The sequence below is a fragment of the Marmota monax genome, unplaced genomic scaffold (assembly GCF_021218885.2).
Source record: "Marmota monax isolate L192 unplaced genomic scaffold, Marmota_monax_Labrador192_F-V1.1 WCK01_AAM20220418_F8-fsc00205, whole genome shotgun sequence".
Classification (NCBI taxonomy): Eukaryota; Metazoa; Chordata; class Mammalia; order Rodentia; family Sciuridae; genus Marmota; species Marmota monax.
The window spans coordinates 1688110-1713246 of NW_026692417.1; the positions used below are offsets into that span (position 1 = coordinate 1688110).

At 55.9% G+C, this 25137-nt stretch overlaps 1 protein-coding gene across 13 annotated transcripts; it reads right to left on the reverse strand.

Moving 5' to 3' along the window:
- Positions 1 to 49: 49 nt before the first annotated feature.
- On the reverse strand, positions 50 to 23953 carry Fmnl1 (formin like 1). 13 transcript variants are annotated; one of them, XM_058578756.1, is made up of 28 exons: positions 23666 to 23953; positions 15375 to 15458; positions 13531 to 13644; positions 12908 to 12981; positions 12520 to 12603; positions 12059 to 12187; positions 11774 to 11791; positions 10348 to 10456; positions 9686 to 9762; positions 9385 to 9478; positions 8296 to 8370; positions 7898 to 8008; positions 6671 to 6820; positions 6025 to 6126; positions 5613 to 5865; positions 5084 to 5383; positions 4780 to 4904; positions 3959 to 4161; positions 3296 to 3530; positions 3090 to 3158; positions 2453 to 2533; positions 2248 to 2377; positions 1944 to 2107; positions 1579 to 1680; positions 1343 to 1438; positions 985 to 1105; positions 736 to 834; positions 50 to 493 (listed from the first exon to the last, which is right to left on the reverse strand). In XM_058578756.1, the coding sequence occupies exons 1-27, from the start codon at positions 23792 to 23794 to the stop codon at positions 743 to 745; spliced, it is 3321 nt and encodes a 1106-aa protein (XP_058434739.1). In that variant the 5' UTR covers positions 23795 to 23953; the 3' UTR covers positions 50 to 493; positions 736 to 742. The 13 variants fall into 13 exon arrangements, with proteins under 13 accessions (XP_058434739.1, XP_058434736.1, XP_058434738.1 ...); XM_058578753.1 differs by having other exon boundaries at positions 12059 to 12286; XM_058578755.1 differs by lacking the exon at positions 736 to 834 and having other exon boundaries at positions 13561 to 13644.
- Positions 23954 to 25137: the final 1184 nt, after the last annotated feature.

Genomic DNA, 25137 nt, shown 5'->3' on the forward strand with positions numbered 1-25137 from the left:
GCTGAGCGAAACCGACTGTGTGTAATGGGAGTGGGCACCGAACGGACGCTGATTTTTTGCAAACATCTTTATTAATCTTGTATAAAAATAAGGTCCAAGGAGAGTCTTTGGGGGTGGGAGTTCATGGGGGAGGGCAAGGTGCACTTTATAAGTTACAGGCCAGGCTCCCGCTCAGGCTAAGTATGGCTATTGGGGGAGGGGTGCTGCAAGCAGCATTTGAGGATTGAGACCAGGTGACTCTGCCTCCAACAGGAGGAGGCTGTGCTGGCCCCTTTAAGGAGGGCCAAGGTGCCAGGCAGCAGGAGGAGGGGTTGCCCAGAGGCCCACCTTCCTTGAGGCCCAGCCTGCCTACAACCCCACCCCCTACAGAATCCACCTGCGGAAATAGGCTACAGCGAGAGGTCAGAGGTGACCTGCAGGGGAGGTCCTGGAGGGCGCCTACGACCACTGCGACGGCCTGTGTCTGCGCGGATGTAGGGCTGGTTCCGTAGATCTGGCAACCAAAGGAGATAGTTAGCCCTTCAGGAGTCTGCCCAGAGCTGGGACCAAGCTCCAGGATACACGCTCAGCCTTATGAGAACCCAGGTTGTGTATTTAGGGGAAGGGGCACTGTTTACATTTGCCAGACCTCCCATCTGCCCTGCAATACATTCCAGCCATGCACTAGCACAGGAGAGGGAAGAGTAACAATGCCCACAAGGGTCCCAGAGCTGTCAGCAGCGATGTGACAGGTACCTGGGGGCTAGAGGGGCATCTCCTCTCCCAGGCTGGCCTCACAGAGGAGCCGGGATGTCCGCTTGCCAGTGCGGGCAGTGAAGGGCACTGTCTTGAGCACTGAGGGTGAAGGGGTAGGGGGTAGAGAAAGGAAAAAGAAAAGAAAAACAGAAAAGGTAGCAAGAGGCAGTAAGGCAGCCAGACCCCTGGTTGGGGTCCAGACAAAGAACAGCTTAGAAGGACAGAACAGGTGCCTGGCCAAGCCCTCACCTGTGATAATGTCTTCAATGGCCCCATCACGGTCACTCTCATAGATGAGTGGCTCCTTCTGCTGCTTCCGTTTCAGCTCAGAGATGAGGTCCATCTGTTGTCGCCGGGCCTTGGGTGGAGACTGAAGGAGATGTATACATAGCTCCAATTCCAGGATCCCTCCACCCCACTCAATTCTAGTGCCTCACAGCAAGGACAGGTGACTGGAACAAAGGGAACCCACTCCCATCCCTGGCTCCTAGGGCACTGTCTTTGTAAAGGGTGTGTCCCTAACAATGGGGATGGGGATGGGGCCAGAGAGTGTGAGGATACCTTGCATCCCTGCATCCCACTACCAGGCTCAGCAGCAGCTGCATACCTTAGGTGCTGGGGGTTCCCCCCTGCCTGGGGTGTCGGCACCTGCCTCCTGGGCAGCTGCTTCCTTCTTCCATTGTTCCACCTCTTGCTCAGCTTTCTGAGGGTCGAAGGCAATTCTCAGTGAGGGCAATCCTTACTCCTACTCTGACCCACCCAAGAGAGAAGCAGCCTCTGCCCTTCCCACTGCCCATGCAGAAAGGCTTCAGGGCTCCCAGCCCACCCACCACACATACATACCTTGTAGGCCTTGATGAAACGGCTGAAGAGGGAAAAGAACATGGAGGGGGATGTGGTCTTGGGGTTTTCTCCGAAGTACTCCACCACAGACTCATAGGCCTCCTGTTGGCACAGCCCATCAGCCCTGTTAGCATGGGCTCCTCAGAGCCTGATGCTGCTCTGTACCTCCTCAGGACATTGGCCACTTCATCTGCTCCTCCAGGCAGGCGGCCCTTCACTTCTGCTTCATCCCCAAAGGGTCCCAGCTGTGGCCACACCCCTCCAGGCCTGGGCTATACACCCCCATCTAGTGATCCAATGGCAAGGACTCCTTCATTTCCCCAACCCAGCTTCCCTAGCTCCAGACCAGGCCAGCCCCAGCCCACCTGAGCAGTCTTGCTGTCTGCCAGTAGCTTGTCCATGGTGGGAGAGTTGGCCCTGAGGAACTCCTTAAGCACCAAGCAGTCATCCTGCCGCACAAACTCCCTCTGTGTCAACTCCAGGCCTCGCTGCAGGGAGCGCACATCCCCCAGGACACTGTCCAGCGACACTGGGTGGAAGGCGGGGCAGCGTGAACTCAAGGAATCTGAGTGGCAGCACTCCCACCCAGTTACATCTTGCAGTCCCCTTGCTTCCCAGTGGCCTCCGGACTGAACTGCCTGCCTGCTCAGGGCCCTGGCTGCTCTATACCTGAGCCTGCCTTGTCCACGAAGTGCAAGTCACTGTGGAAGCCTGTGAGCTGTGGGTACTTCTCAGCAATGACCTTCACCAGGTAGTGCAGCAGCGTCTGCTTTCGGTCAGTCGACTTCATCTCCAACAGCTGAGCAAAGACCTGTTGTAAGCCACAGGCCACCAGCCAGCCCCCAGCCCCCACGCCAGGCCCCCCCCACCTCACCACATCCAGACTCTGGAGCCGGAAACCATAGGCTGCCCCACGCTTGCTGCTGTTCATGTAGTTGCCAAAGGCCAGGACGATCTGGGAGAGGCAGGGGAAGAGACTCAACAGGGTACCAGGGCTGGGGAAGCCCCTTAAGTAAACATTACACAAGAGAAAAGGTGACGAAAAGTGAGCCTGCACACACACAGCCCTACCACACTTCTGAATGGAACTCTCTCTCCATGACACACGTACTTGTGTGTCTGCACGTCTCACATGTGTGCATGGTTAACCCATGAACATACCCAATTTTGCCCTCTGCTGGTCCAACCCAAAATTGGCAGCCACTTTCCCCTCCTAAGGGTTGTCACCCTTTTGGCAATCATTACTACTGGTCCCCTCCTGGGACGGTCCACTGCTGCTCACACAGCAATACCCAGAGGGGCTGACCCCTCTGGCAGGGTCTCAGATACCCTGTTAAAGACATGGCTGCTGTCACCAATCCTCACCCCGATCTAGTTTTGTCTTTCAAAGCATGTACATGAGAAGTGGGAACATTATCTTTGTTGTACACTACGTGGGCGGGGCCTTCTCACACTATTTAGAAGAGGCCAGGATGGGCCCAGCCTCTGGGCCCCTTGCCCTGGGCTCTCACCTCCAGGATCTGCCGGAGTTTGTCAGAGGACTTGATGGACATCGAGGCTGCAATGATGGCATTCAGTTGCTGGAGGTGAGACAGGGGAGGTAAGTTGGAGGCACCCTCATCAAGAGGCTCAGGTCCTCCCAGATGAAGCCTGGGCTGAGAGATGCCTCCCCCCACCCGAAGCCCAGGCCACACTGCCCTGCCCGCCCCGCCCACACCGGCATGAGCAGCTGGGCCGTATCCGGGAAGTTGCCCAGGAAGGTGAGTGTGGACATGCGCTCCGGCAGGCGTGGGATGCGGCTAAAGCGTAGCATGAAGCGGTCCTCTTCAGACAGCTCCTCCACGGGACGCTGCTCCCGCTCAAAGCGGGCAATGAGGCTGCGCTCATACTCCGTGGGCAGAAAGCGGGTCAAAAGCTCCAAGAAGTCCAGGCCGAGAGCCTGCAGGTCGTACCTGATGGGTGAGCAGAGGAGCCAGCCGTTTAAACCCCATATCCACCAGCCCAGAGAACAAGACTACATTCCCTCCTTTGGTTGAATAAATGAACTTAAATATTTACTATTTGCTGACAGCTTCAGAGAACAAGAAGTAGGAGTTTCGGGAAAATGGGAGTTTGGGAGCCCAGGTCCCCATCATTCATCAGTGGCAGATGCCCTACTATAAATCTCTCTGCCAAAGAGGCAAGAAGGGAGTGGGATGTCCCAATCTAGGCCTGGACTCAGTTTTCTTAACCCCTGAAAATGGAAATAAGGTTCCCTGTCCATGGTTCCAATGAAGTTTATAGGCTCTGTCCCCCAGCTGGGGCTCTTACTAGGCTCTGCCTGAAGATCCCAGCCTAGTAGAGGGGCTGAGCTGCCAAAAGCCCAGAGCAGGGCACTCACGTCTCAATAGCCTGGCAGATGCGGTCGGCCCCCAGATTGCCCTTGCGCAGAGTGATGGCCAGGTTTTTGGCCCGGTTGGCCTCGATGAGTGTTGCTTTACTGGGGGCCTTGTTAGCTGCCTTGCCCTTGAGAGCACTGATGTCCAGAGTGGGGCCTTGAGACTTAGTCTTGAACTGTTCCTCAAAGTCACTCATGTCCAGTTCCTAGGGTACAGGGGGAGAAGATGGGGCTGGGTGGGGCCAAGGTCTGGCACACTCCGGGTGAGCACTGTGTTCAATGATAGAACCACTGGTTCAGCCCTGATAGGCCATCAGCAGAGAGACAAAGCAGTAACCCAAATAGAACATAGGCCCTGATACAGGAGAAGCACAAGGAACACTGAGGAAGAAGAGAACCACCCAGCCTAGAAGACCCAGCCTTGAGCCATTAAGAAAGGAGTGAACTGGTCATCAGGGAAAAGGGAAGGGCAAAGGGAACAGAATGATCAATGGCTCAGAAGCAATGGAACACATCCCTTTTGGAAAACTGAAAGTGGAATCAAGAGGGCTAAGGTCCTGGTTGTGAGGAAGTGGTAGGAAAAGGGCCTGAAAGGAGAAGAAGCCAGACTGGGGGGAGGGATATGCCCCTCTATAGGAAAGGAGGGTAAAGACTCCAGAGAGGTCAGTATACCACTGCCTACTAGACCAATGCACCAAGGCAGTGTAGCTTAATGCTCTGCCCATCTCCACTTCTGTAAAACTGGGTGGAGATGACACCCCCATGATCCTGGCAAGCCCCCACCTCTTCGATGCCCACACTAGGAGCAAGACAGGTGCACTCACTTGTAGCACTTTCTCATCGTTGAGCTCTGTGAACACGGTGCCTGTAATCTGGCTGGGTTTCAGGGCCACCCAGTTCAAGAGTGGCATCCGGAACTTGGTCTGGATGGGTTTCTTGGCCTTCACTCCTGGGGCCGGGAGGGAGTGGTGAGCACTGGGGGCGCTAGAGGCAACCAGCCCAGCAAGGCCTGACAGGGCAGCAGGAGGCAGTAGGAAGCCCCTGGACAGAGGGTCCTGGAGGACACTGAGGCTGGGGCTCTACTCATCTCCCCCAAGCCCTGGGCTCGAGGGGGTCCACTCCACTCACCTAAGCTCGTCTCTGGGCCAGGCCCTCCAAGTGCATCAGGGGGACCTCCGGGCGGCGGTGGGGGCGGCGGTGGCACTGGTCCGTCAGTGCCGAGAGGTGGCGGCGGAGGCGGTGGGGGTGGGGGCGGTAAGTCTCCTGGCAACGGTGGTGCGGGCGGGGGCTCTGGGCTACCCGGGAGGGGCGGGGCCGGTGGGGGCGTCGAGGGAGGGGCTTCCTGTTGGAACTGGAGGCCAGGCGGTGGGGGTGCTGGTGGCGCGGGCGGTGCTGCTCCAGGAGCCAGCTCTGCTGCAGGTGGGAGATCTAAAGCCAGCGAGGGCGGGGCGGGGGAGGAGCGAGTCAGCTTCCTGGCTTAGGCGGTCTCAGGTCCGCCTCCCTACCCTGCGACTTACCTGCGCCTATCTGAGCCACACCCACAACCCAGACCGCCCTCTGCTGACTCTTCGGTGCCAGACCTGGCCCCAGGTTCCCCTTCCAGGCCCTGATCCCCCGCCCCCACTGCACCCCACCCCAGCTTGAAGCTCCCGCGCACCTGGGCTGGGGGAACAGCTGGGCAACCCCGGAGTAGGAGCATCACTGCCGCTTGGGGTTGCCACAGTGACTGGGACGATCTCAATGGAGACGGCATCCCCGGGCCCCCGCAGGATTCGGATTAACCCCTTTTCCTCCAGCTCCTCGACCTTCAGCTCCAGGGCGGAGGGCCGTGCCGGGGCGGGAGGAGGCACTTTCTCAGGCTCCGGGGGACGTCTGGAGATGCCCATGGGGGTTGACTCGCTGAAGCGTTCCTGAAAGCCCCAGGGAAGGAATCAGTGCCCACCGGCAGGCTCCGGGTTCCGTGGTACAAAGTCCCCATCCTTTCCCAGGGTTAGGGAGGAGCTGTCAAGCCCAGAAACCCCAGCCAGCCTGTTCTTAGGAGCCCACCCCAGCCCAAACCCCAGCCTCACCCGCAGGGTCTCCAGTTCCTTGCGGGCCTGGCTTAGCTGCTTTTCCAGTTCAGCAATCTTGGCCATGGAGTCGTTCTCTGCGTCCCGAAGCCGCTCCGTCAGCTGTAGCACCGGCACATGGTGAGCTACCACCCGCGGCCAGGCAGCACTGGCACCGCCGGTGAGGGGGCGGCATCAGGCAAGCCTGCCTGGAGCTGGGGGAGGCTCCCAGATCCGCTCAGCCCCTCGTGCCAAGGGTGGGCCGAGCCTGGTACTTGAACCTCAGTAAGAGGAGGGGAAACTAAGGCACCACCGATGAGAAAGGTGGGTGGGAAGGAGGAGACTGAGCTAGGAGGGACCCCGGGCACCCAGTTCCTCCAAGTCAAAGCTTGGGGTTTGAGCATCTGTGGAGGAGGCGCCTGCCTTCCACATAAATCCCACACAGTGCAGGAGCTCGCTGAATACTCATTGAGAAAGACACCCAAAGGACTCAGGAATTAGATTCAGGCCAAACTCAGGGGCTAGACGGACAGCCACCTCCAATTCACATCCAGAACAGTGCTTGCCCTTCAGTGCCTTATTATGCCTTCGGGCCCTAGGACCCTGAGACAGATATGTGTTCAGTGGGCTTATTATGTGCTGGGCTGGGTTCAGGACCGGCTCTCACCAGTGCCACTTGCTCCTGCAGCTCCTCCATGTGCTCCAGCACAGCATTCTTGGTCTCAGTGTCCTCCAACAGCGTACCCACATCAAAAATGTTGTCCAGATATGCCTGAATCTGGACCTGCAGCTTGTCACTCTCCGTAAGCCGAAGCCTCTGTCCCCAGATGGAATGAGCAGGGTGAGGCCTAATTTGGGGGGGTCTTTCTGACCATTCACCATTACTGGGACCAGAGGAAGGGGCCTGAACCCTAGCCTGCCTTTTTCTTTATTTTTTTATTGAGATATAATTCACATGCGATAAAATTCACCATCTGAAAGTATATACTTCAAGAGTTTTTAGTACGTTCACAAGATTGTCATCATCACTATCTAATTCCAGAACATTTTCATCACACTTCCCCCCCAAAAAAAAAATCCTATACCCCATTAGTCACTCCCTATTCCCTCCTCCCTATCCCCTGGAAACCATTCATTTACTTACTATCTTTCTTTTTTTTTTTTTATTCATTTACTTCCTGTCTCTATGGATTTATACATTCTGGACATTTCATATAAAGAATCACATATGTAGCCTTTTGTGTCTGGCTTCATTTACTTAAGGTGATGTTTTTAAGGCTTGTCCATGTAACCTGTCAGTACTATGTCTCTTTGTTATGGCTGAATATATTCCACTGTACATATATATAAATTGAGACTGCTCTTCACCTTTGTCAATCTTGGCTTTCAAAAATCCAATCCCAGAGGCCCTACTCCTCCAGCAAACCTCCAAAAGGAATCTGGGCAGAAGCTGTAGTTTCTCTGCTTAGGCTGGGCCAAGAAGCCCCAAGACCTCTGCCCACCTTCCCAGGGCCCAGACCTTCCTGCCTAATATCTATGGGCTCCCTATTATGTTCTAGAGTGAGAGTGGCTATCTGAGCTGGTACTCCCAGAATCAGACCCAGGGCCACTGAAGTGTATTCCAGTGCCTGCCACAAAAGCTGCTGGACTGGGTGCCTATCCTGTGTTGGGCACTGTTCTACACATTAGAGTCATTATTACTTCTATGATTTTCTTGTTTGACAGATGGGAAAATTGAGAGAGAGGAACTCAGAGAGAGGAACAGATCTATCCAAGATCACATGACTAGGAAGTAGCAGAGCCAGGATCTGAACCCAGATCTGCCAACCACCTGGCCAAAATCTGTATTGGTTGATGGTTATATCGGGGGAAGGGGAAGGAGTGCAGTGCTCACCTCCAAGTACAAGTCCAGACCCAGATGAGTGAACTCATATTGCAAGAAGACACGGAAGTTCATATTCTCCACCGAGTGTACCACAATGTTGATGAATTGCATGCAGGCCACCTGGGGGCCCAGGAGAGCAAGTCTGTGATCCTCTAGGTAGGGGGTGCTCAACCCCCATTCATCCCCAAGTCTCCCTACCTCTCCACAGTATTTACTCCACTAACACAGTGTTGTCACCTCTATGTCCCCAATCTAGCCCTCTTCCCCCAACACCCACTCCTTCCCCACTGGCCAGTCAGTCCTCATGCTTTACTGGGGCAGAGCCCAGAGCCCAGCCACCCAGGTCTTTGCCGCTCCCTGAACCCAACAGGGCCTGGCCTGGGCCCCAGCCAGCCTCCTAAGCTCACCATGAAGTCGATATTGCTGTCCTCGTTCCGGAAATAATCCATGAGCTTTTCAAAGCGGTGCTGTTCCCCACATACCTGGGTAAGGGGAATGGTGCTCACTGAGAACCCAGTAACACATCTCCTAAGCCATCCTGGCTGTCACCCTTGTATGGCTACAAGGTCCTCATCAGTTATATCTAAGTTAAGCCATGTCAGTCTTCTGCTGCAAACTCCACTCTCTCTCAGTCCCCTCCCAGAGCCCTCTTGTACACTTATTCTGCACGTGGGCACACTCCCACCTCAAGGCCTTTGCACGTGCTATTCCAACTGCCTCAACAATGACCACACCCACCCTCACCTCTCTCACAGCTTTGCTCAAGTCTTACCTTCTCAATGAGGCTCCCTGACCACCCTGCAACCAGTTCTCCCCCGAGCCAGTGTCTCTCTCTCTCTTTTTTTTTTAAAGAGGGAGAGAGAATTTTTTAATATTTATTTTTTTTTAGTTTTCGGCAGACACAACATCTTTGTTTGTATGTGGTGCTGAGGATCGAACCTGGGCCGCACGCATGCCAGGCGAGTGCGCTACCGCTTGAGCCACAGCCCCGCCAGTGTCTCTTTTTCCCTACAACACTTATCATTTCCTAACACACTATGTAATTTCCTTATTTATTACATTGTTTATTATATGTCTTCTCTGCTTTTTTGTTTCTCTTGCTTACTGATATCCCAGGGTCCCATTCCTGCCTGGCTCATAATAGGTCCTCAGTAAACATTCATTAAGGAATGAAGGAACACATCCAGCTCTATGCACTATATTCCCACACAACCACTCTAGCAAGCCTATTAGCCAGAGTGCGCAACCCCAAGATGTCAAGTCCAATTCGGACCTGGCAAGGCTGAGAATCAGAGGCTTAGCAGATCCCTATAGTTGTCCCTGTCCCAGTCAGCCAGTGCCCCCACCTGACTCTGTACCTTCCTTGCAGAACTTCCTTATCCCAGATTGTCCTCTGGGTTCCCCAAATGCCTACCCAATATCCTCAGCTGCCCCCATCAGAGGCTACAACTACCAGCCCCAGGGGCAAGTATGTGTTTGGATGGGGACTCCGGTACCTCCTTGAAATTGTCAAAGGCTGCAAGGATGATGTCGTGTCCTCCCCGCACCAGGCACACAGCCGCAAGCAGCTCCAGCACCAGGGCCTTGGTTCTGTGGAAAGAGTAGACAAGTAGTCCCTCAGGAACCAGCAATGCCCATGGCCAGGGTGGGCATGGCCCTGGCTAGAGGAAGACAGGGGCATTGGCAGCAGAGGTGGGATGAGTCTGGGCAGCAGTCCTGAGAACTGGGGGACAGAGTAGGCAAGGGGTTAAGTAGAAGAGTCTACATGTGGAGACAGGTTAGGGACATGAACCTTACCGGGGGTTCTTATTGTTGAGACTCAGAGCAATCTCATTCACACAGGCCGGGTGGTTCATAACAAGGCTAAAGCCAGACTGGGGAGAGAAGAGAGGTCAGTGCCTCCGGGAAGGCCCTCAGGACCGTCAGCACCTCCTACATATTTGATGCCGTGCCTTTCTGATCTCTAATGCCCTTAGCTTAGAAAGTTTTTTTTTTTTTCATATCTGACCACATCTCTTCAGCAGCAGCCAGATCCTAAAACTGTCCCTCTTTTAATTTGTCTTTTCCAAAGCCAGTGTCAGCCACCTTGGACATGCTGAGTCCTTAAGGGCTGAGAAAATAAGAGAGACAAGCTTCACCCGCACGTTCCTCCAAACACGGCCAAATGCTCTCCCCATGGACCTCGCTATTCAGTTCCGCTTGGCCCCCATGTGAGGCACATCCTTGCCTCAGCCACACCCAGGAGCACTCAAGGGGATCTGACAAGGGGGGAGCAAAAATGTGGGCATCCCCTCAAGATTCATCAGCCTCAAGATCCCCTACCAGCCCAGATCCCCAGGGTTCCCTGGTGGGGATGCAGGGAGAAGGACATTTGGTCTCCAAATATCATAATTTGCACAACCCCCAGTGAAGACAGGCCCCGCTCCCCAGCTCCCCTAGTCCCATGGCCACCAGCCAACCTGGTAGTTCATGATGGCGCGCAGGCACATGATACAGACGTGGACATCATCCTTCTGGCTGACGATACGGGAATTCCGTAAGGCCTTCCTGCTGTGGGCAGGGGTCATCCTGGGTGGGGTGCAGAAGACAACAGGTCAGAGCTCCGAGCCCTGACTTCCTGCTCCCCCCACCAGTAAGATGACCGCTGGAGTAAGACAGGACATATTTGGAACCTTAAGCCACCGCCTCCCATCTACCTATCCAAAGAGGCCTGCTGAGGGCAGGTAGGCCTCCTCAGTCCTCAGGCAGGGAGGGTGGGTCGAGGAAGCAAAGACCCTTACAGGGACTTAGCACTAAGAAGAGTTGCTGTGTTTGGGGTGGAGAGAACTGATAGAGGGGCCAGACAGATTTGGCTTGGGAGAAGCCATGAGAAGACTTTCCACGAGGTGGCGCTCGTAGCCACTTGGGCTCATCTCCATCTTGAGAGGCAGATTGTGAATGCAGAATGCTGTGGTTCAAGAACATTCCAGGTCACCACGTACTAGGCAAGTTACTTAATCTCCCTGTACCCCAGTTTCCTCAGTTGTAAAATAGGTATGGCAATAATAGCACCTTCCTGACAGGGTTGCTGGGACTATGAAAAGAGCTCGGAACAGCTCTTGGCACCTAGTAAGGACTACATGTGCGTGCGTGCTCAATTATTCTTGGCCAAAAAAAAAAAAGTGTGATGTTTTCATTTTTGTAGAACTGCCAACGGAGACTTCCACGTCAGTCCTCTTGGTAATTCTATCACATTTCCAGCAACACTGAGAGGCCCCACCTCCTCCCGAGTCCTCGCCTCTGCTTGCTACATCACCCGTTTACGTCATGACACAAATATGCTTAAGTCTTTGCTGTTCCTTCCCCCTGGACTGCCCTTCCTTGCCCCTATTGTTGCCTATACAGCCTCTGTCCATCTATAAGATATAGTTCCAGCATCATCCCTTCTGGGTAGCCCTGCTAATGCCCCAGGTCATGGCCACCTCCCTTCTTAAAGTTGCCACATCTCTGTGACAACCTGTCACACTGAATTGTTCCCCACTAGATTATGGAACCCCCAAAGGAGGATGATCTGACATATGGGTACCTGCCACATACCTAATACATAGTAAGTGCTTTAAAATGTTTGTTGAATGAATAAGGGAATGAATGAACAGAGAAATATTGTGAGAGTTTGGGGGTTAATATGCAGCTGGTTCCCTAGACCCAAAGTTGGAAGCTGGGTTCCACATGATGCTCCAGGGTCATCTCCTTCCTCCTCCCACCTCCCAGCAGGATGCCCTATATTTAGATAAGGAGACCTACCACAGTGGCTGAACCCAAGGATGTCAGCTGAATGCCCCATCCAACCCACCCACCCTCCAGGGAGCTGGCCAGGCAAGCACCGGCCCCCAGGTGGCTACGTACCGGGGAGAAGGGGGGCACCTGGAGGCCGCATAGGAGAAAACAGGGGATTAGATGGGTACAAGAGAGGTCCTACCACCCCAGAAGGCCCCTCCTCATCCCAGACCCACCCAGGTGCTCATCCCTTAACATATTAGTGTCCTGAGTGCTCTGTGAGGCCCTGACTCTGGTCCCCCATGCTTGGTTACCCCTCCCCAGCCCCCAGGGCCATGTATAGAGATGTCTAGATGTGACAGTATGGGGGTGACTTCTTCATTCTCCTGCCACCCTGTCTTAGGGACCACATACTTGATGGTCAAGTGGCGACTTTTGGGCACTGATGAGGGTGGCCCCTTGCTAAGATCTTCCACAGACTGCTCCAGGGGTTTGCTCTTCTCTGAGTTGGAGGCGCCGTTATCTGTGCTTTCCATGTCATACCTGGAGATACGATGCAAGGGGCTTGGAGGCCAGCACTGCAGGGGACACTTAAGAAGGGGATGGAGGAAACTGCCAGGTGGGCCAGACCTGCAGGAAAAACTGGGACAAGAGCAGGAGGCTGTGTTCTTGGCCCTGGGCTGAGCACAGCAAGAAGTGAGGGGACATCCCTCCTTGAATGGGCATGCCTTCAGGAAGGGGTGTGCAGGGCCAAGTACTGGGTCCCGGGGGCTCCAACTATGCTGACTGGAACTGGCTAGAGGTGTGGGCTGAGGCTGAGGGACACATGGATCAAGGCTCCAAAGAGTGGCATGAGGGTGGGGTTGGGGGCTTACGTGACAGAGCACTGGGCAAAGGCCAGGTATTCCAGGAGCACATCCAGGCCACGGTTTTCCTCGTTGAGAAACTCCTGCACCCACCTGTAGGGCACAGGCTCCCTGAGTCCCATCTGGGAAGTGTCCTTCCAGAACAGGCATAGCCCTTGGATGGCCTTGCCCCAGGAAGACACCAACACATCCAACCTCAGGAGACGCAGTAATGCCAGGGGGTACTGGGGGCTCAGGCAGGGCCATGGTCCAGCCAGGCACCAAGATGCCGACTGAGGATGGGCAGGAGCAAAAGAGGAGTTGTTGGACACCCACTAGGAGGTGGTCTACAGGCACAGCCTACGAAGGGGGCAGGGGAAGCCCTCCTAGACCCGAGGGGATCTAGGCCCTTGCTCACCCAATGTGGTTTGTCCTTAGGGAGGTCTCCAGCTCCCGCAGAACCTGTGTGGACTCCTGAACTCGCCTCTTGAACTGAGAACCAAGAACAAGGAGTGTGGTGGGTGGAGCACAGTTTCCCACAGGCCATCAAGCCCTGAGGCAGCGGCCAGCATGCCCACCCTCCCCACCCCCAACACAGGGCCTTTCACGCTCTGCCTCCCCCACCACCTCCACACACCTGCCCAGCAGAATAAACACTCACAGGATGCATGCACTCCCCATGCACAGACGCACACGGTACACACAAGCTACATACACAGACGCAGAATGTACACATATACACATACACACCTCCCCGTAGACACACACACATTCCTATATAGGCACACAGGGCACATACTAATTTAAACATGCACATCCTGGATCCACACACATATGCACATCCACACACACCACCCTGGGGACATAGACATAGGGTGCGCACACACCCATGCATGGACACATGGGGTACACACACACACACACACACACACACTGACACTGACACAAACCCACAGACAAGTTGATTCACATGGCTATGCCAGCTGCCCAGAGCCTGGAAGGTGCAGGGGGAAAGGAGAGAATAAAAGGGGAGACATATACCCCCAGGTTGGACATCCAATCAGCTGCTACCTTTCTGCTGACCCCACCGGTATCCAGGTAACTCTTCAGCTTCTGGATGTAAGCAGCAGGGGGGTTCTTGACTTGAAACCGCTCCTGAGATGGATGGGGGCACAGGGAAGCAGTCAGAGCTGCCCTGGGGCAAATGACCTGTCCTAGTCCCAGTGTCCCATTCTCTGCTCTAACCTGGGGCTCAGGCTGTCTTAAGATGCCTCTGAAGGACCAATGGCACAAACCCAAACCATCTAGCCCCAGGCCTGGCCTGCCCCTCCTGCTGTGGCCTCCCCAGGCCACAGTCCTCTTCTACCCACTGGTTTCTGTGGGTAGAATGTAAAGGGTCAATCCTGTGGTAGGCCCAGCGCCAGGGGGGATTCAGTCTGAACAGTAGGCGGCACCTTCCCTGCCCTCCCTGGACTAGAGCTGGGAGTACAGGCAGTGTGTGGTAGGGGGACTCTGGCAGGCTGAGGCCTCTCCCCCAGGACTCCTGTCCACCTGTGTTGGTAGGTGCCCTTGTGGGGGCTCCTCTTCTGTGTTACACAAAGCAACTCCTAACTCAGCCACCCCAGCCCTGGGACAGCAGGGAGACTCCCATAGAGGGACCATGCAGAGACCCCCACCCACAAGGGCTCCCATCCCTCCCATCTCAGACCCCTTGGATGTGCCCAGCCACCCCCCCCCATGACCCTCTACTTCTCCAGGCTTTGAGTCCCTACCTCTGAGATGCCAGGCCAAGCCTCTTCAGTAAGACCCCCCAACCCTCCCCCACACACCCCCACACACTCACAGCTCCACAGCCTCTAGAGGCCTCCGCCCTCTGCCACAGCCCAGCCTTGCCCTAGATGGATGCCTAGCCAACTCATTTCATCCAGTCCATTAGAGGGAGGCTCTGTGGGCCCCAGGGGAGGCGCTGGCTCCCCAGCTCCCCACGCCCAGCCTCCACAGCCTCCACTGGAACATTGCTCCTGCCTCCACCTTACAGGATCCCCAGCAGCCAAGCCCCGCCCTACCCAGAACTAGGAGGGGTCCTCCTCGTCCACAGCAGCCCAGTGGGCTGTGAGGGTGGCAAGCCCAAGGCCTGGACCAAGCTCTGAGGGACCCAGGTCTAAACTGGCTGGCCGTGGTGGCTCCTTGACTATATCTCCTCTGAATGTGAAGGAACAGAAGGACAGGGAGTCCTGTCCCTTCCTGCCCCCTCTAATGAGCTCAATGAAGATGTAGGACCCAGGTGGACATCTCCCTTCTCCAGCCCAAGCAGGTTGGAAGGGTCAAGGGAGGCTGCTCAAGGATGGGCTTGGTGGCTCACACCTGTAATTCCAGTGGCTCAGGAAGCTGAGGCAGGAGGATTGGGAGTTCAAAGCTAGCCTCAGCAACTGAGTGAGGCCCTAAACAACTCAGAGACACCCTGTCTCTAAATAAAATTCAAAAAAAAAAACTGGGGATGTGGCTCAGTGGGTAAGTGCCTCTAGGTTCAATCCCCAGTACCAATAAAAAAAAAAAAGAAGAAGAAGAAGAAAAAAAAGGGAGGGGGAGGGAGGCTGTTTAGGAAGCTCAGCAGGACAGTGAACCAGCCCAGCTGCCTGGCCAGTGCCCTGGCCCAGCTCCTATCAGCTTTTCAGGACAGGACCAGCCTTGCTCGTGACTCACAAGGTCTCTAGGGAGACTGGTGTCAAAGGGAGGGGAACTCAGAGTCCTAGAGAGATCCCCAGCACCCTACCCAGATGCCAACCCAGCCTCTAGGTATGGGCTTTGCCCCAGCATCAGCCTGGTCAAGACAGGATGCCCCCAATGCCAGGACAGATGGGTAACAGAACCAACCTGACACCCACCTGGTCACAGATGAGCTCCCACTTCTTCTCGTTGTCATACTGGCTCAGCAGCTGGACCTTGTCCGGGGGTAAGTTCATACAGTTCTGGGGAGGGGAGAAAAAATAAGACCCTGAGCCTATGGCCCCAAAATGATAAGGAAGGGGAGGATGGGTATTTTCAGGGAACCCACTAGAAGATATGTCATCCTCTCACCTGGGAGATAAACAGTGTTATCCAGTGAGAAAACCAATGCCCAGAGAGCAGAGCACCTTAGGGCCCAACAACCCAAAAGGGACCCACTATTTGAATCCAAGTCTGCCTGGGCTCTGTCATCCCCTCACCTCAGCTCCCTAAAAAAAATTGGCAAGAGACAGATGTATGCACTCCCTGAACCTCAGACACGTCTGGGCTCTAGTTTCCCCATCTCTCCTCCCATCCAGGTGAGAAGCTAACAGGGGAGCCATCTCCAACCAGGCTTAGGTGTGGCCTGTGGATATGAGCAAGGCCTAGGCCCAGGGCACTCAAAAGCCTCATCCTTCTCTGTATCTCCCTCTTCCCCTCCAAGAAGGAAGAGAGCTGAGGGCAGCCATGTCATCCAAGCTTGGAGTTCCAGGCAGGTGCATCACGGATGCAGAGGTGGGGGGATCTGAACAGGGAAGGTCACTCAGTCACAGGAACTGGGCGGAACAGCTAGTACACTAGGCCTGTGATGCTGGTGGCCTAGGCTGGGACTCCCCTCAGGAGCTAAGAAAGGTCAGCAGAACTCTGTATGGGTCCTCTTCCTTAGCCACAGTTTCTCTGTCACCACAGGGCAAGCGTAGAGTCCAGCCCAGGGCTGTGGAATCAACCCAGTGTTGCCAGCCGCAGGGGCTCCCTGGACCCAAGGACGTGGTGAGTCTCCCTAATAGACTCAGAAGACAGGGCCAGTTCACCTCAATAGGGAAAACCCCAGGGTTATTGACAGCCTGTGCGTCAGACAGTTCTTGCCCTCATGGAATTTCCAGTTCAGCCAGGGTCTCCACTGGTGATGTGGGAGCCCCCTGAGAGCCCCAGCCAGAGTCTGTAGGGCTCCTGTCCCCAGCTCTGTGGTTTGGGCTACACACTCTCGGTCACAGGGTTCTGAGGAGAGGCTACAGCTGGAGCAGAGCAGGGACCACACCCACCCAAGGCTCCTCAGCCAGCTTCCTCTCTTGGACGCTGGGCCTAAGTCTAGGGCTCTGGCTAGACTTCACCCCAAAAAATCACTGCCTTGAGTCATCCTCAGATAACAGGAAGCTGGGTGTTCTCAGTCCCAGTTGCCTAACCTTTCCGGCCAAGGCCTCACTTGAGAGGTGAAACTGCCCACCCACTAGACTCCCAGCCAGCTGGGAGTGGGGTACGTCATCCCTGTCCCCTACTGCTAAAGTGAGCCTGGATTGAGGAATCCGCCATAGTCCCAACTTCTGTCCTCCCTGCCACCAGGCCAGGGCCTAAGACAGCTCCTGCTATGCCCAGACCCCTGTGGAAGGGGCTTTCAAGCTGGGGGACCTACTCTGCCTGGGGGGAAAGTTACCAGGCCATCCTTGCTCTGTCTCTCTCTAAGCCACATCCACCCCACAGAGACAAAGGGCAGGGCGGGGCTGAGATGCTGAGGGGAGAGGAGGAAGCAGGAGGTGACAGGCAATGCCAGGACCCTGGAGCAGTGGCACAGAAGAGGGAAATGCAGGGGTAGGTGGCTGAGCACCAGCATCTGAGCCTCAGAGGGGATGGCCACTTCCTGACATGGGACTTCCTGGGCCTCACCTGCCCTTGAGACCTGTTTGGCTCTGGAATGGCACAATGGCAGGTCCAGTCATAATCTCAACTCCAACAGTCACAGTAGCCAGCTTCGCCTGAGTGTGTATAGTGCCAGGTACCACTCAGCACCCGGAATGTTGCCAACGGCCTTCTACCTTCTCCGCCACTGTTGGTGCCGTCATGCCCACAGGTGTGAGCACAGATTAGTGGAGTGACCGGCCCAAGGTCAGGATGCCAGTAAGAGGGGAGCCAGGAAGACGGAGCTACAGTGCTGGTCTCCTCCCCAAGGGCGGCCCAGGGTTATTACTGGGGAGGGGAGGTCTCTGCTGGGGCCTGGCACACCTGTCCCCACTTTGGTGGAAGGCAGGGCGCCCCTTTGCTCCTTCCCCACCTGGCCGTCCTCAGGCCCCAGGCCCATGTGCCAGCCTGCCAGACGTGCTAAAATTAGGCTCAGAAATCAGAAATAGCTCTGACAGCGCTGAGCACTAATTAGCAGCTGCTCCCCGCCTGTGACAGTGCCCACCGAAGAGATGAGTACCCAGGGAGTGGGAGAGGGGCCAGCAGATGCCACTCACTTGGGGTGAGGTGAGGCCACCTTGAAAACAGGATCAGAGCCCCAGACCTGGGCCCTAAGCAAAGGAGGCAGTATTGTGGATGGAGGCTGGGGGGACAAGAAGAAAGCTGACGTTGCTCAAGTAGGACAGGAAGGGATAGGCAGTCCAGGTGTGTGTGTGAGGGGCACCTGAGAGGAGGACAGAAGAGGAGCAACTGTGGTGTGGAGCAAGTGGAGCTTCATTCCAGAAAACCAACCCTATAGCTTCTCGGCCTCCTTGAGCCTCGGCTCCTGCCTCCATAAAATGAGCACACTCCCACCACACAGAGCTCCTGGGACTGCTGAGTGCCAAGTTCTGGTTCAACATAATAATGTTCTTCAGCGACCCAATATGGGGAAGAGGAATTTTGCAGATGTGGGGACACATGGTTGGGGGAGTCCACATGGGACCCCAAGGTAGGGCATGATAGGGTGAATAGAAGTTTGTGGAAACATACAGATGAGACAGGCCTATCTCCAAGGGGCAAGGTCAAACATGAACTGGTCCCCAGTCCCTTTCCTAGTGTCCTGGACCTGATGACGAGGGAGATGGGACTTATTTCTTCTTTTCTATGATCAAGAAAAGAAGCTGAATCTTGCCATGAGACTGTGTGGGAACCACTGTCCTCCCTCCATGTCCCTACCACCTACCAGAGAGCAACCCCACTCTCTGCTCACCCAAGACCAGCCCCTGCAGGCTCATGCTTGGAGCCTCCCACCCCAGGCACCGCCCCACGAGTGCTGACTTCTAAAGCATTGTCCCAGGAGACTGAAGGGCTCATCTGGACACTGACCACACCCTACAGTTTCGCTTTCATTTTGAGCAGAGTCTCCATCCCAACCCAAGAGCCTCCTAGTACCTCTGCCCTTTAAACCCCAAGATGCCCCTGAACTTGGACACCCACCAATCCCAGTGTCAGGCCAGCTCCACAGGGATTCCTCAGCCCAGAGGGCCCAGAATCTGGGCCTGTCCCCAGTTCCCAGTCCCTATCTAGCCCATCACCTCTATTTTGGCTTCAAAGCTCTCGAAGCATCTGCAGAAACAATCAATAGCATCTACTCCTTAAAATCCCAGTATAGAATTTCTGGAACTCTTACAAGACTCCTAGGCTTAGCAGGGTGTGGTGGCGCACGCCTGTGATTCCAGCAGCTCAGGAGGCTGAGACAGGAGGATCGTGAATTCAAATCCAGCCTCAGCAATGGTGAGGTGCTAAGCAACTCAGTGAGACCCTGTCTCTAAATAAATTACAAAAAATAGGGCTGGGGATGTGGCTCAGTTGTTGAATGCCCCTGAGTTCAATCTCCAGTATATCCCCCCACCAAAAAAAAAAGAATTCTAGGCTTAGAGGAGGCCATAGGTGACCTGCCCTGAATTAGGTGCTAAGAACCCCAAAAGCTAACAGCTTCCCCCACCTGAGCTCAAGGGTGCCCAGGGCAGGTAGAAGGCAAGGAGCATGAGAACCAGGACACCCGGCCCTGCCCACATGATCCAGCTGGCAGAAGAATAACAATAGCAATGATGGTGGTGACAATAATAATACTCCTGAAACACTTCCTCTGGGCCAGGTGCCATCTTACATGCTTTACATCTATTAACTCATTTAGACCTCAGCAACAAGCTGCAAAGTAGACCCCATTAGCATCCCCATTTTACAAATGGGAAACTGAGGCACGGAGAAGCTCAATGGTTTGTTCAAGGTGACCTCTAGAAGACAGGCTGGTTAAGAGACTTGGTTTCCTTAGGAAAAAAGGGCAGTGGGGTCAATGAGAAGTGTGGATCCTGGCCCCGAGGGGTCTTCTGAAGACAACATGGCCCCAGTCACCCCATCTGAGGAACCAGGAACAGCCAGCAGCACTTCCTGCCACCCAGCGCTCTGCACTTCCTGTTGTTACCCACACTGTGCTCTTACTCACTGGGGAACCCCCCCTCAGCACGCCCTCTGTCAGGGGAAGTGGAGGCCTCCCCACCCCCTCCCCCTGTGCACACTTCTACCGTTAGCCCCACCGCTGCCCCACCCTCCAGGAGAGGTGGCCTCCCTCTCGTGGTTTCCGGCCACCAGGCAGTTTTCAGTATGGGCCTTGCTGTTGCTGACCTGCATAATGGCAGGGAGGCAGCCTGGCCTGTGATGGCTAGAGATCTGGGGGCTCCTCGGGAATGCCTGACACCCATGGGTGCTCTTGGTGAGGGAGATGGGACAGGGGAAATCAGGATCTGGGCTCCTTCACGGAGAAGGGCCCCAAGGTGGAGAGGACCAGGCCAGCTTCACTTCCTCACAGTGAAGAGCAGTTATTAACACTTGCTCCGTGCCAGGCATGGTGCTGAGCACTTTACTGAATCTCCTCAAAAATCCTAGCAGGTGGGCAGATACCTTTAACATTGTCTTTTTACACACATAAGGAAAACTGAAGCTTGGGAAATTAAGTAACTTGTCCAAGGTCACGCAGCAAGTAAGGAGTAAAGAAAAAATTCAGCCCTTATACTTCATGATCCCAGTACCCAGAAACCTTCCCTGCCTTTCTCCTGAGTAACCCCTGCTCCCTCAAAGGCAAGGATATCTAAGTCACCTTCTAGAATTCTGTATTCCCAAAGGGAAAAAAAAATGCAGAGGTGGTACCAAGAACAGCCTCACCTGTTCCTGCCCATCTCACCCAGCTCTTTGCCAACCGCTCCAGATGTCACTGTGAATCATGTCCACCACATCCCTGGGTTTCCAGGGTCAGCATATGCCAGCCCTGCCTGGGAATGTCACCCACAGTCTCTGCCCAGCCCAAAATCTAACCACAAGGCCACACCTCATTAAGATCTTCTGTGGAAGACACCCCAGAGGTGGGAAGCACAGTGTCTGGGCTACATGCCCTCAAACTTCCTCTGCCCACCTCCTGGAGGGAGCTGGCCAAGGATGCACACCTCAGTCAGACTAGAGACATACACTCCTGCTCCTCACCACCAGCCCACAGGGAAAAGGGCCCATCCTGGTGGCAGGACTCCAAGGAACCTTGCCCTGCCTGCAGCTGGGCTCAGTGCCCCACACTACCTGATCAAGTGACCATGTCCCTGGACACCAGTCTGAGCACCCCAGGTGATAGGCCCTCATAGGGCAAATTCCTCTCCAATGGCTCAGTCCCCTCTTAGATGCCAGCATCACCCTCAGCCTTGGGACATCATCCCAGGCTCCTTTACCCCAAGGCCACAGGCTCCTCTCTGCCCATAGAGATCAGGGATGTCCTCTACACATGCCACTCTGGCAGGCCTGTAAAGGATGCCTTGTCATCCAGATCTGTCACCCTACTTGCCTCAAAGGAGAAGGCACGAGGGCTGGAAGACACCCAGCCTTGGGCTTGGGCGTAGGAGAGGCGAGAGCTCGGAGCCTGGCTGGCTGGTGTTCCCACCATCGCAGCAGGCCCATGTGGCTGGGCAGCCATCGCTCCTCCACGGTTGCTAAGGCAGCAGCCAGAAACCCTGGCTCAACCCGCTCTCTCCCCATCAGCATTTTAAGCGGGGCAGTCTTCTCTCACACAGCCTTCTTGGAAAGGTTGTGCCCCTCTGTTTACCCTTGCATAGAAAAAAGCCTCCTTGTAACCTCTGCCTGGCTCTGGGCCTTGGTGAGAGTACCTGTCATCTAGGAGCCTCACCATTAAGAGAGAAGGAAAAGTTAGGGGTGCTGGGATCCTATTAACCACCAGGGACAGACAAGGGGCCAAGCTGAAGCAAAAGAAAGAGGTTCCCTGAAGCCAGGTGACTAGAGCCAAGGTAAGGTACCTTCTCCCATCAAGACTGGAGGATCCCTGAGGGTGGTGGCCCCCAGCAATCTAAGTTTCTTCTCTTGAACATCAACTAACGACAGCTCTGGTCCCAGGGGTGGTGGTCAGATGGGAACCACTTGAAACAACCAATGCCAGACCCATGGGTTCACCCAAATCCTCTACCCTGGGCAGCACAGGCAGAGGTCAAGGCTGTCACCCCAGGGTGGAGTTCATACCCCAGTTCACAGAAAGTAAGAAGAACCAGGTTCTTAGCCAAGTGACCTGAGGTTGGGTTCATTCTGCCCACAACAGGACAAGGCATGGGTTGATCCACCCCAAGAAGAAGGTGTAAACACACTGGGGTTCCGGGGGGTCAGGGAGGAGTGGGGCCCCCAATGGGTGCTGCTGCCCTAGATTTCTCCCCAGCCACCAACTCTTTCTTCGCCAGGATACCTTCTGAGATCACTGGGCCTCCCCACTTCCATACCCTGGTACTGGCAGGAAGGCAGGGGGCCAAGGTGGGGGTGGGGGTGTGTGCAGTGACATTTTATGTCAGACTCAACCAGTCAATTACAGTCACAAATCTAAGCAGGGCAATCAAGTCCTATACCTACATCAGAACATCACCACTTGACTTTTGGGTTTTCCATTGGTCTGAATTATTCACTCCCATGGCTCCTCCCCGCATTAGTGTGAATAACAGAGAGCAGCCTGGAGCCTGGACCTCAGGCCTGAAGCCTGCCCCACCCCCACCTACAGACACACATTGCCCCACCATCTGGGGAGTTCAGAGTGGGAGTTCAGGGATCCACCACTGATGGATCCAGAGACTGTGTCTCCACGTGCCCCTCCCCCATCTGCTCAGCTCAGCTTAGCTTTGCCTTGTTCTGTGGAGGTGGGAAGTAGGGACAGGTGGAGAGATGGGGAAAGTCTGGGGTTAGTGTGGTGTGAGGTGTCCATCAAAGTCCCTCCCCTTCCCCTTCAAGCAAGGCGCCTTCACAAGGATAGACCGCACCCCACCCCAGAGTTCCTCCAGATCCCTCCTAACCTTCTCCTGGGAGGGGCAGCATGTGACTCTCAGGAACCCTTAGGAGGGATCTAGCCCTGCAGATGATCTAGCAAGTAGGGCCTAATGACTAGACAGAGAGAGGAATAATGTCTAGGACGGGGTGGGGACAAGCACTGAGCCAGCACTACTCTGCTCCTTGTGCCTGCCTTGAGCCCCCACCCTCAAACCTGCAGTGCCAGCCTGCCCAGACTGGGAAGTGCCTCTGGGAAACAGCCCAATCTTATTCTCCTGTCACAAAGTATCCAGCAAGGGACAGCTGACAGCAGACAGGCCACCAGGCAATTAGAGAAAGGAGCAGAGGGCTGAGGTATGGAAGGGGAAGTGAGAACAAGAGGCCCTGCCCTCTCCCTACTTCTGCCCACCAGTCTTAAAGACCCCTGACTTCTATGGAGTCCCCACAGCACCAAACATATTTTGACCTCTTCAGGCTCAGCCTGAGTTGATGAGTCCCTCTCCAGTGGGCTAGGCTCCAGCATCCCCACACCAATTCCCCAGGCAGGTGACAGTGGAAGGGGGCTTCTGACTTTTGCTCCACCCCAAGTCAGTGGCCAACCCATCCTGACCCCGCCCTTCCTAATGTACTCCTTTCAGTAGCTAGGAGGGGATGCCCGAGACCTGTCCAGGCATACGGGGGAGTGAGAAACACAGACACCCCCCTCTGCATGATCTAACAACCCGCTCAGCAGCCCGGGCACCCGAACACACCAAACACTTGCTCTAGGTCAGCGGCTTCCAGAAGGTTAAATTGTAACCCCTTCCATCTTTGACCCGGAGACACAGAAGGGCAAATGCTGGAGACCCGCACCCAGTGGCTGGGCCTGCGAGCAGTGGGGAAGGGAGTGCCTGGGGCCCCCTTGCGCTGCGCTCCCATCTTCCTCACAGGACATTTTAAGGACCTTTAGATCCGGGAGCATGAGGGTTGTCTAGGGAGAGAGACTGGCGAATGCAGAAGAAAGTTTTGGGGGGAGTGCTAAGTCACTCTGAAAGAAGCCACTGTCACTGCCATCCCTGGAGGGGGCAGCCGCTGGGCGGGGGATCTCCAAGCGGCACCTGAACCCCCGGGGGCGGGGACGCGTGGCGAGCCCCTGCCGCCCCTCGCCCGCGCCCTGCGCGCAACGGGTCACACTCACCAGGACCCGGGTGAACCTCTCCTCCAGCTCCCCGGCCGCGGGCATCGGCTGCTTGGGGGCGGCCGGCTGCTTCGGGGACGGCGCGGCAGGGCCCGCGGGCTGCTCGGCGCTGCCGGCCGCGTTGCCCATGGTGGTCCCCACCCAACCGGCTAGGCGCCTCCAGCCTCGGAAATCCAGCTTTCCAGGGGACCGGGACGGGGCTCCCGGCCCAGGTGGCGAGGGTCAGCAGCTCGCGGCGACGCGGGCGCTTGGCTCAGCGGCGCACAGGGGTCGGGGCGCTGCGTCCCATCGGGGTGGCCCCGTCCGAGGGAGCGCGGCGGCGAGCTGCAGGGTGGGGGGAGGAAGTCAGGCTGCAGGCCGCCGGGGCCAGAGGGCTGGGCCGGGGGCAGGAAGCTGCGGCGCGGGCTCCCCCCTCGGCGATTTTCGAACTTCTGCTGTCGCTCCCGGTGCGCACAAACCGCAGTCCGCCGCCGCCGCCGCGCACCCAGCCCCAGGGGGGCGGGCTGGAGGGAGGGGGCGGGAACCGGGCGCCGGCCGGGGGTCCTCCGCAGCCATGGCGCGGCGGGGAGGGGGCTGCCGGCCGCTTCACCTGCCGTGGAGGCGGCGGCGGGCGTCGCTTCACCTGCCGAAGCCGCAGGCAACCAAGGCGAGGCCGAGGCGGCGGCGCGCTCGGTGGCGCCTCCGGGTCCTAGAACCGCATCGCTCGGCTCGCCGGGAGCGTGGGGGATTGGCCCTGGCTGGGTGAGGGGGATCGTGGCCTGGAGCTGGAGAGGGTAGACCACCGAGTGGAATGGTGTCAACAAATGCGAGCGCGGATTGGGGATCTGTGGTGATGCGACGTTGGGAGCGAGGGTTGCGCTCCCCTCTTGGGTCCCCAACCGAGAAGGTGGAAACCCCCTTCCAGGCCCCCCACCTCTGTATCTATCCTCCTCTATTAGTCTAGATATGAGCTGAGGACCAGAGGGAACCATCTGCAAACAGAAGCCCCCAAACGGTGGGGGCACCGACCGCAGCAGCCGAGACCCTCACCACCTGTCCCACTTCTACTGTGTGCCTGTGCGGGCATCCCCAGGGGTTTTAGAACGGGGGAATCCATGGAAAAGAGCAGGCTGGAGAAACTGGGGACCACCAAGACAGTGCCAAGGAAAAGCAGGGTGTTGAGGAATGGAGGATTAAGACAGCTGCTAGGCTGGAAAAAGAGCAGGCACCACAGAGGAGGGGGAAAATATCTTGTCGCTGTCACCACCAAGAATCTAGGATGGCCTCTCGACTTTGAGAATAATAATCTCTGATGTCTGCTAATTCCAGAAATACTTCCAAGCTCTTCGCATTCATCCTATCAAAGGTATGTATTGATGTCCTTGTTTTAGAGATGGGGACACTAAGCTCAGAATGGTTAGTGACTCTTCCAAGGACACACAGCAAAGAAAGGGCAGAAACAGGCCTCCTCCCTATCCACCTCCAAAATCTAC

Bases quoted from the DNA above. Each gene is read 5' to 3' on its own strand.
- Fmnl1 (XM_046442726.2), bottom strand. From the start codon at position 23,794: ATGGGCAACGCGGCCGGCAGCGCCGAGCAGCCCGCGGGCCCTGCCGCG. The intron at 15,459-23,665 runs GTGAGTGTGACC...TCCCCTCCCCAG, and splicing joins AGAGGTTCACCCGGGTCCTG to AACTGTATGAACTTACCCCC. The intron at 494-984 runs GTGAGGGCTTGG...TTTGGTTGCCAG, and splicing joins CATTGAAGACATTATCACAG to ATCTACGGAACCAGCCCTAC.